This window comes from Passer montanus, unplaced genomic scaffold, assembly GCF_014805655.1.
Source record: "Passer montanus isolate IOZ18808 unplaced genomic scaffold, ASM1480565v1 scaffold89, whole genome shotgun sequence".
NCBI classification, from domain to species: Eukaryota; Metazoa; Chordata; class Aves; order Passeriformes; family Passeridae; genus Passer; species Passer montanus.
The window spans coordinates 392,825-403,233 of record NW_024374256.1 but is presented as its reverse complement, the minus strand read 5'-3'; the positions used below and the strand labels follow the sequence as shown (position 1 = coordinate 403,233).

General features: G+C 49.7%; 1 protein-coding gene across 2 annotated transcripts; it reads right to left on the bottom strand.

Annotated features, from left to right (window-relative positions):
* Positions 1 to 313: 313 nt before the first annotated feature.
* Positions 314 to 10,374, bottom strand: ZBTB8B (zinc finger and BTB domain containing 8B). Of its 2 annotated transcripts, XM_039733527.1 has the most exons (4): positions 10,323 to 10,374; positions 9,095 to 9,927; positions 6,679 to 6,857; positions 314 to 3,878 (listed from the first exon to the last, which is right to left on the bottom strand). In XM_039733527.1, exons 2-4 carry the CDS (start codon positions 9,921 to 9,923, stop codon positions 3,567 to 3,569), a joined length of 1,320 nt encoding a protein of 439 aa, XP_039589461.1. In that variant the 5' UTR covers positions 9,924 to 9,927; positions 10,323 to 10,374; the 3' UTR covers positions 314 to 3,566. The 2 variants fall into 2 exon arrangements, with proteins under 2 accessions (XP_039589461.1, XP_039589462.1); XM_039733528.1 differs by lacking the exon at positions 6,679 to 6,857 and having other exon boundaries at positions 8,938 to 9,927.
* Positions 10,375 to 10,409: the final 35 nt, after the last annotated feature.

Genomic DNA, 10,409 nt, shown 5'->3' with positions numbered 1-10,409 from the left:
CTGGGATTACAGTCTGCTTGCCAGCAAGAAAAATAAGTTTTGAAAGGAGTTTAAAAAGTTGAATTAACATAAAACTACAAAGACTGCTTAAAAAAACAACCCAGTGTTAATAAAATAAAAGATTTTCTAAAAATCTCACTTGGCTGGGGTTTAAGTCAACAGGATCCTTTTAGTCCTTTCCTTCCAAAAACCTCATTTTTCTTGCAAACCAGCTGTCCCCAAAAATTGATATATTGATTTTAAACCAAATTAATGAAATGGAAATATTAATTATTTAATTTTAATGCCAGAAATTGAAACGTGAGCCTCAATCTAGACACTCTCAGGTTTACTCAGTCAACATTTGAATGGTAAAAAAAAAATCAAAGCAACCCTCTCAGAGAGTTTTATTTTCTAGACAATGAAAAAACTCCAGAATGCTCCAAGATCCACAAATATAGTTCAGTCACTTCCACAAATAAGGGTCAGTTTATAAGAATTTGTCATCGTTACTGGACTAAAGGACTTGGGTTATGAAACTGTCTTACAAAACATCAGGAAATTCAACGAGCACATTTGGAAGATTTACAAGGGCTTTGCACCAAGAGGTTAAATGCACTACAAACACCGTGCAGCATGTATTCCTTCAGTGAAATACAGTGCATTTCTGTGCAAAAATCCATTAAAATGTGTATTCCTAAACAAAGTCAAGTACAACGAGCTAAGTTTTAAGATATGTCACCTTCACAGCCTTTAAAAACCTTTGAGAAAGAGATTCTATTAGAAATAACTCCCCTAAAAACATGATTTTTGATTCTTCATCAAGCACCACAGGAAGGTTTTTTTAAACAGCCAACATCATTTTCTCAAAGCTTGTAGAGGCTGGATCTACAAATGGAAGATTTGAGGAAAAAACATCCAGAAAACGAAGTGGAAAGCACAAGCAAAGGATTCACATGAACACCCGGTCACAAGCACGTGGATAAATCAGCTCCATCCTCTTCTACATCCAAAGGCTGGAAAGACTCCACGGAAAACAAAACAAAGCAGCACAAAGTGACAATTTCCAGGAAACACCGAGCTGGGTGGAAGTTTCCCTGTGGAAAGCCTCCCCCTGCAGCTCCATTCTCTAGGCACAAACACACAAGGACAATCTAAGAGCAAAGACAGCAGGGTGAAGGAGAAGATCTCTGCAGCCACTCCTGCAGCTGCCAAGGGCTCCTTGTCCCTGCTCCAAGTGTCTCCACGGGCTCAGCCACACCAGGACTGCCCAGCCCTGAAGCAGAGCAGGCTCAGCTGATGCTCCAGGTCTGGTGGCTTCTACCAATATTTACAGTGAGGTGGAATCTTCGTGACCAGAGCTGGGGGAGCCTGGCCACTAAATATGAATTGGATCCCTATTTACATTCCTGCCCCACTTCCATCAGTGAATCTCCCCCAGAAAAATCAGATTTATCCGTGGCTCTCAAGGCAGAAAGTCCCTCCTTTATCACCTTTATCACCCTGTGGTTTTGGGTGGACTCACCAAAACTCCAGCAGTCCAAAAGACAAACCCTGGGAGGCTGGAAGGTGATTTTCCAAACATTCCAGCTAGATATACAAACTCACATTTTGCTCAAGAGCACCAAGGAGCCAAAACCACAGCAGGATTTTCAGAGGAGCTCAGCTCCAAAAGTGGCACCTCCATGAGCTGTCCCTTCCATGTCCCTTAATTCAGATTGACTAAAACAGGGAATTCTGTAAAGGTCTTCGGTACTGGACTGTGGTCCAGCTCCTACAAACTCCAATTTCCAGCTGAGCTGGCACAGGGATGACTGAAACTCACCCAAATTAAGGGACAGAAAATAAACCCAGCACATTATGTGGTGACACTCACCAAGAACTTGGAGCAGACCGCTCCAAAGGAGTCTCTTCACCTTCTGCTCTTTGCAGCAGCCACCAGTAAAGTGAATTCTTTAAAAGAACTTCTTTTCTTCTTTCCTCATCCTGCCTGGTGTGGCAATGAAGCCTTGGCTGCACTTGTGAGAGCAGGATCACCTCTCACAAATAAATCTGACATTTCAGTGGGGCAGTTTCACTGCTGGATGAAGCACAGGGAGAAGCTGAATTGCTCTTTTTCAACCTGTACAAGAAAAAGCACGAGGTATGCAGAAAAAACCCTGGTTAAATCAGAGGGCTCTTGGGTTTTTTAAGTTTGCCAAGTGGAAAATCTTTACACCAAAACCCCCAGGAAACAGCACCAAGTGGGAGGAACTGCTCACTCTTTGTCAGCCAAATCTGTCTACAGAATTCTGCTCCAGCCAAAAAGACTCATCCAATTTGCCTTTTCGTGAAACACTTAGGAACAGCAGAGTGAAGAAGCACTAACAGTCTTATTTCACAGTATATTTCAGTTTTGTCCCTTTGTCAGGGCACAGGAGGTCACCCCTAAGCAAACAGGCTCTGGTGGTGCTGGGTTTTCTTCTAAAGCTTCCCAGCCTGAGTTCTGATAGCTTTTAAAAACTTGCTGCTGGAAAGGTGACAAAATCTCACCTCCTTTGTAAAGCTTTAGCTGCCCCAGCAAAGAAACAGGAGGTCCACAGTGGAGGTTTCTCAAGAAAATAAATATTGGATAAAATCACCAAATGTAAATCATGAGAGGATCCCCGAATTTGAAAAGAAATTACAGGAAAAGAGGAAGAAAAGGATTCCAAAAGGGCGTTCAGAGCTTTTTAAAGCATAGCTCAGATATTTCACTGCTCCTCAGCTACAGCAGGTGTGGATCTGGTTATTCAGAATTCCCAAGGAACCTGCCTGACAGCTTTTAACTCCTGTGGTAAAAAGCTGAAAAGAATTTGGGATTTCTTAGTCCTGGCCATGAAAACACCATTATTTGTGCTTAGTGTTGAAGCCAAGACTACTGAATTCTGAGTGACATTAAAGACACAGCTGAAGATCCACAGCCTGAGCTCTGAGGAGAGGAAGATGCAGTAAAAATTCAGAAAGAAAAGCTTGATCTCTAAATTCCTGCAATTAATTATGTGAAATAGATGTATTCTTCCTGTCTATCTTTTCAGCAGCAGCATATTATTGTTGGGTTTCTTTTGTTATCCTGGTTTTTCTGCCCTGGTTTCCAGGTCAAATCCAGTCTCAGCAAACATTTACAGTTCCTAACTTAGATAACACTGTCCTAAGACAGAAGAATCACAGACTGGCTTGGAAAAGTCCCAAGGTAAGAGATGTAAACCACATTTCATGTCATCTTCAGAGAAAAGGTGGTGCCCCTTTCAGATCAGGGATTATGTCTCATTATTTGAAAAAATCTGTCCCCAAAACAACCCAGAGGTGTTCCACCTGCAAACCCAAAACCAGCAGGCAGAGAAACTGCTCAAGTCCAACCTCTGTGAGCCTCAGACAGAAGATTCTTCACAGATTTCTGGTGCACAGCACTGAAAACTTAAAAAGTATTAAAAATTCCAATTCTCCCCGCAATTTAATGAAAAACCAGAACAATAACAACCAGCACAGCGTCACTGATTGGGCAAACGTGCAGTTTTGTCACAGACACTGCCAGGGAACCTCTCAGTGCTCCCCCTCTCCTCTCACTGCTACATCAAAGTCTCTCTGTCTGACAAAGTCCTGTGGATTTCCTGCTTGTCATCGCCATCCTCATCCTCAGCTGGGTCATTTTCCTCTCCAGACTCCACGTAGATGGGCCAGTCATTGTCAGCATCCCCTTTCTCCTGCCCTTCCGAGGCTGTTTCCACCAGGCTGAGGTTGATGGGCAGGGAGTCCTCGTGGGTGGTGGTGACACAGGTGCAGCTGTCGCAGAGCCCGAAGCGCCGCAGCCCCGGGGACAGGCTGTTGGTGAAGGTCCTCCTGCAGCCCTTGCAGATGATGGGCTTGTTGGAGCGATGGACCTGCAGGGCAAACAGCAAATTGGGGGAAAAAGGCAACTTGCTGCTTTGGAGAGCTTGCCATGGCGGGGAAACAGCTTTGGAGAGATTGCCATGGCAGGGAAACAGCTTTGGGGAGATTGCCATAGAGGGGAAACAGCTTTGGAGAGATTGCCATAGAGGGGAAACAGCTTTGGGGAGATTGCCATAGAGGGGAAACAGCTTTGGAGAGATTGCCATAGAGGGGAAACAGCTTTGGGGAGATTGCCATGGCAGGGAAACAGCTTTGGAGAGATTGCCATGGCAGGGAAACAGCTTTGGAGAGATTGCCATAGCGGGGAAGGGCAGTGGCATCCCCATCGTGGTTCTGGCCACAAAGAATCCAGTGGGCTAATCAAGTGTGAGAATCTGGGCTAATCAAGTGTGAGAATCTGGGCTAATCAAGTGTGAGAATCATGGGCTAATCAAGTGTGAGAATCTGGGCTAATCAAGTGTGAGCATCATGGGCTGCTTTGGGTTGGAAGGGACTTAGAGCTTGTCCAGACCATGGACACCTTCCACAATTCCAGGTTGCTCCAAGCCTGGCCTGGGATGCTTCCAGGAATGAGGGATCTACAACCTCACCACCCTCACAGGGCAGAATTCCTTCCCAAAATCCAACTTAACAGATTGGGAGAACAAAACACCCAAATCCTCATTGTCCAGTTCAGGAGAAATATCAAACACTTGTGAGAGCAGAATCACCTGTCACAAATAAATCTGACGTGGCAGTGGGACTGTCCCACTGCTGGATGGAGCCTCTGCACCCCCTGACCTGATGAGCACTAATTAATCACGATGCATATTTGTCATTTCACTGTACAGTACTAATTAGATGTGTTTATACCAAGGTAAATAAGCTCTGTTTGCTGTGGCAGCTGAAAAGGTTATCAGTACTCACTCCTAGTTTTGGTCTTAACAGCTAGAACATGAGCACAGCTTTAATCTGTTAAATCTAGAAGGGTGTTAGGCACAATATGCACTTATGAACAGTAAGAAAATAATTCTTTTGAACGTGCAAACTCACAGGAATGTTTGAATGTCTATAATCCTCAGAAATACGCATTTAACTAATGCAATTAAAAAGTATACAAGAAAATGATTTTAAGCTAACTGCATGCCTCTGGCAGTTCATCAAGCAGCCCAGTGCTGTGCTGATGCCTTCGGGAGCTGGAGCAGAGGCTGGATGGAGTTAAGTGGAATAAAGAGGAGATTTACTGAAGTGCCTGCAAAGGCCACACCCTGGCAGGACCTCAGCCTCACTCCTGGCTCTGCCTGGGTGCTCCAGGCTGGAAGCAAAAGAGAGCTTGGTCATGAGAGCTCACATTTTTATAAGCTCTGGTCCATTTGCATATTGGAGTTAATTGTCTAATTACAGCTCCAGCCCATGAAGTCCTATCCTCCTTCAGCCCACGTTTGTGCTCTTGGGCCTGAGATTTGGATCATCTGTCCTTGGTCCCCAGCTAGAGAAGGAATTGTTTTGTCTCCTGCTCTGTGAATACCATCTGTGGTATTCACAAGCCCTCTGAACACAGAGAAGCCATGAGATAAGAGAAAACAATGATCAAAAGAATGACCTCATTTGCTGCTCCTGTGTTTTTGCACATGTGGAACATGCTGGAAGATTATTTACCTGGAGGAATCTCGTAATTGGATTCTGCTGATTGTTTTGTTTGCTTGGCCAATCACTCAAAGCTGTGTCCTGGCTGTTGGCAGACAGTCATGAGCTTTTCAGCAATTAGTAGGAAGTATGATTATAGTAGGGTATAGTATGATTATAATGTGGTATAGTATGATTTTAATATGGTATAGTATGGTATAGATTAGTATAGAATAGTATAGTACAGTATAGAATAGCATAATATAGAATAGTATAGTATAATATAGAATAGAATAGAATAGAATAGAATAGAATAGAATAGAATAGAATAGTAAAGAATAGTATTGAAGAGAATAGTACAGTATAGTCTAGTATAGAATAGTACAGTATATATAGAATATATAGTATAGAATATTATAGAATAATATAGTCTAATATGGAATGGTACAGAATTGTATAGTTCAGTATAGAATAGCATAGTATATATGGAATAGTATAGCATCTCTCTTTAGCACAGCTGCAGTGTAATGTAACACAGCTCTGACAAAGCCAGTGCCCAGCACTGTGAAGCCTTGCAGTCAGAGTCCAACCCCTTCCCAGATTTGGGGTCCCTTACACTTCCCACAAGCACCCCCCAACACAAACCCACACCCACCCAGAACCTGAAAACCCACAAACAGCAGCCCCAGCCCGTTCCTGCCCTGCAAGCATGCAGGAAGGGTGAGTGTGAGCAGGTGTGAGCCAGGTGTGAGCTGAGTGTGAGCAGGTGCGGGCGGGCACTCACGCTGAGCGCGTGGCTGCGCAGGTGTGAGCAGGTGTGAGGTGTGAGCAGGTGTGAGCTGAGTGTGAGTGGGCACTCACGCTGAGCGCGTGTGAGCAGGTGTGAACTGAGTGTGATCAGGTGTGAGCAGGTGTGAGCGGGCACTCACGCTGAGCGCGTGGCTGCGCAGGTGGGAGCAGGTGTGAGCAGGTGTGAGCAGGCACTCACGCTGAGCGCGTGGCTGCGCAGGTGGGAGCAGGTGTGAGCAGGTGTGAGCAGGCACTCACGCTGAGCGCGTGGCTGCGCAGGTGTGAGCAGGTGTGAGCCGGTGTGAGCTGGTGTGAGCAGGTGCGGGCGGGCACTCACGCTGAGCGCGTGGCTGCGCAGGTGTGAGCAGGTGTGAGCAGGTGCGGGCGGGCACTCACGCTGAGCGCGTGGCTGCGCAGGTGCTCCTGGCGCGTGAAGCGCTTGCCGCAGGTCTCGCAGGGGTACGGCCGCTCCCCGGTGTGCGAGCGGATGTGCCGCTTCAGGATCCCCTTCTGCTTGGCCGTGTAGGGGCAGAACGGGCACTTGTGCAGCTTGATGGGCACCACCAGCACGTCACCTTGGGGATGGAAACACGCGGGTGAGCGCGGGCACCTCGGGCTCCGCGCTGCTCCTCGCCCCCTGCCCCGCTCACCTGGGCTCTCCTCGTGCCTGGGAAAGCAGCCTGCCTGCTGCCCAACACAGAAAACATCCACTGGATTTCAGGAAGGCCTACATTTTGTTTCAGGAAGCCCAAAACTGTTTTAGGAAGCCTGCTTTTAGTTAAGTACCAAAAGTCTGCTTCTACTGAAGTGGGGTCTCTGCTCCATCTCAGCCACTTCCTTTTTTAAATAATTATTAAACCATTAGCATTAAACAGCATCAGAAAGTAAAGCCTTTAACACAAACTGCAGGCAGAAATAGCACATTTTGTCCATGTTCTTTCATAGTTAGATATGAAAATATGACTCTTTGTTTCTACCCCCTTCCTGTTGGGAATAACAAGATGAAGGACTCCCAACACATGTCCTGACAATATTTTACTGTTCCCAAAACCAAACCACAAGTAATACACAATTTATGGAGTCAGGTGCAAGAACAGAATTAAATTTGAAGATCCATTTTACAGAAATGTGGGCATTGCCAAGTTTTTCAGCAGCAGCCCAGCTTCCCTTCCAGCAGAAAGGTGGAGATGTGGTGCCAAATGATCAATTTTCCCTGTTCCAGGCCCTGATTCAGGGAAATGTTTTGTGTCAAGCAGGTGAGGCTGCAGAGCACCCTTTGCATCAAGGTTTATCCACCCCACCGTCAAAAAAGGCGTGTCTGGTATTAATGGTGTGAGTGAGAGTCAGCTCACCCCGTCTTGGGGCTTCCCAAGGGATTGCAAATCCCTGCTGGGCATTTAGGGCTTCATTTAAACCCAGTTCTTAGCCCTGCCTTGCTTCCAGTCCTCTGCAGGTGCCAGTTTTCCCTCTTCTGCTGTGAAGGATGACGGGAACAGAGGTGGAAACTTGAAAAAAAGTGAAATTTATCTCATCTCTTAACCTGAGTGCATAATTCTTTTACCAGGAGTTTGTATTTCTCATTTCTGGTGCCTTGTGAAGAAGCTGAGGCAGCAACACCACTGAAAGCTGAGAAACTCCCACTCTCCTCACTGCTACCAATGCTGTTTTCACACAGAAACAGAAGGAATGGAAGGTTTGGTTTCTTTTCCCTCACTCCTACTCACACCCATCTCCCACTAACACTTCTGATCCACTGGCAGGACTCCTGATGTTCCCTAGCAGGCTCTGGAAGCATTTCCCTTTTAATGACTCATGAACAGCCTGGAGATGTTGAGAGAGCAAAAAGAGAAGGGAAATTTGTGTGTTGGATGTTCCTGCCTTGGCACACACCAAAAAGCACCAGCGTGAGTGGAGACAGCCCTGCCCTGAGAGAAACCTGCACTTGTGATTTAATCAGTGCCCTGCTGGAGAGGATTTGTCACTTTTGTTGCCTTTACAGTCACACAGGCAGCTTGAGCTGCAGATGACAGGAAAATAAATTTGCTGGCTACACTCAGTGCCAGCCCTGTGGCATTTGTCACACCCTCAGCTCCTGTGGCACTCACAGTGTGTCAGAGCCACCTCTGTCCTCACACAGCTGCTTGGGCAAGGCACTTGGGAAAAACCAGATAAAATGCCCAAATCTTTATTGTCCACATCAGGAGAAATGCACATGGGCAGGGTTTTCTTCTTCTCCAGGTGCCTGAGTGTGCTGCCAGGAAATATTCCTGAGATATTCCAGCTGGTGCTGGGCTCGGGGCAGCTGGAAAGTGAAAAAAGCCTCATTTTTATGCCATGCCACAGAGCTGAGAGCTTTCAGTGCTCCTGGAGGACTTGCAGCAATCCCCGAGTGTTGGACAAAACTGATTCCTGCCCTCTGAAGCTGCAAACAGAGCAGCACTGGCGGGAGCTGGGATGGGATGGGCACCAGGTCCTGCAGCAGATCCCTCCTGTGGCAGCTCATCTCCTGTTGGATTGCTCCTCATCACCATCAGGAGGGGAAAGCTCTTTTTAAAAATACTCAATGAGGCCCCAATGAGTTTGATTGTGACAGAGGAGTCACCCAGGAGGAGCCTGGGGTGACGTGGGAGCTGCAGAGCTGTCAGCAATACTCACCTGCTGCACCAAACAAACAAGCACAGCTGCTTCCCAAGTGCACAACAAGAGTTTATTTCCCCGTGCCAAGAATTCAGCAGAATCTCCTCGGGCAGGAGTAGCAACAGAAGCCCAGCCAAGGCGCTCCCTCCTGCCCTGCCCTGCTGGGTGCTCTCACCTGTGTCCTCGCCATACCAGTCGCTGTGAATGTCCCCCATGGAGCTGACGGCCGCGGCAGCGTCCTCAGCCCTGCCCTCGAAGCCCCGGACGAGGTGGTGCACCACGTCCTCCTTCCTCGGGGCCGAGCTGGTGCGCAGCAGAGCCTCCAGGAACTGCTTCATGTGCAGATTGTTGCAGGCCAGCTCCAGGGGCTGCCCCTCCTGCAGGGGCTGCAGCGCCGCGGGCGCCGCCGCCCGCCCGCCCTCCTCGGCCTCCAGCTCCACCTTGGCTTCCAGCCCGGCCGGGCCATTGCCCACAGGCTCCCTGGCCAGCTCCGGGGGCTGGCAGCCGCCCCCAGGAGCCTTCTCCTGCAGGCAGGAGGAGGAGGGGGCGGCAGAGCCCCTGCAGGGCGCGGCCGGGCCCGGGGCGCCGCTGTCCGCCTGGCGCAGCGCCGCCTCCCGCTCCATCTTCCTGCAGATGTCCAGCGAGGACCTGATGTAGCTCTTGCAGAAGTTGACCACGTCGGTCATCTGCAGGTAGCTGGCGGCGGACATCACCTCGATGACGTTGTCCCCGCACAGGTCCAGCTTGCCCGAGTAGAGGAAGTCCAGGATGACGGCGAAGGCCTCGGAGGTGACGATGTCCAGCGAGGCCGTGCTGTGGCGCCCGCTGTCCTGGATGTAGTGCAGCAGCAGCGCTCGGAAGTAGCCGCTGGTGGCGAACAGGATGTTCTTGTGCGCCTTGAAGATGCGGCCCTCCACGATGATGCTGCAGTCGCAGAAGAAATCCCGCTTGCGCTGCTCGTTCAGCTCCCCCAGCAGCTTGGCGTAGTAGGACTGCACCTCCATGGCTGCGCCAGGGGACACGGAGCGTCAGCGCCCAGGGGACACGGGGACTGGGGGACAGGGGGACACAGGGACAGCGGGATGGGGACAGTGGGACCGCGGGGACACAGCGAGCATCAGCGTCGGGACAGGGGACACCGGGACGGGGACAGACACCGGGACTGTGGGGACACCGGGACAGGGGAGGCCGGGACAGGGACAGCGGGACCACGGGGACACCGGGATGGGGACAGCAGGACAGGGACAGCGGCACCGCGGGGACACCGCCAAGGCTCGTCCTGCCGGGCCCCGGGGTCCGTCCCGCCCGGTACTGCCATCCCCTGGAACGCCACGGCACCGGGCTATCCCCCGCGCCACAGCCACCCTGCTCGGTCCCGGGAGCCCTCCCTGCTCGGCACGGCCCCGCCCGCCGCCGCCGCTCCCGCCCGGCCGCCGTACCCGGGGCGGGGCGGGAAGTGACGTCAGAGGGGCACGGCTCGGGGCGGGGCC

Coding starts and splice junctions, on each gene's coding strand:
- ZBTB8B (XM_039733527.1), bottom strand. CDS start 9,923: ATGGAGGTGCAGTCCTACTACGCCAAGCTGCTGGGGGAGCTGAACGAG. Junction 6,858..9,094: donor CTGGTATGGCGAGGACACAG/GTGAGAGCACCC, acceptor TCCATCCCCAAG/GTGACGTGCTGGTGGTGCCC. Junction 3,879..6,678: donor TGCGCAGCCACGCGCTCAGC/GTGAGTGCCCGC, acceptor TTTGCCCTGCAG/GTCCATCGCTCCAACAAGCC.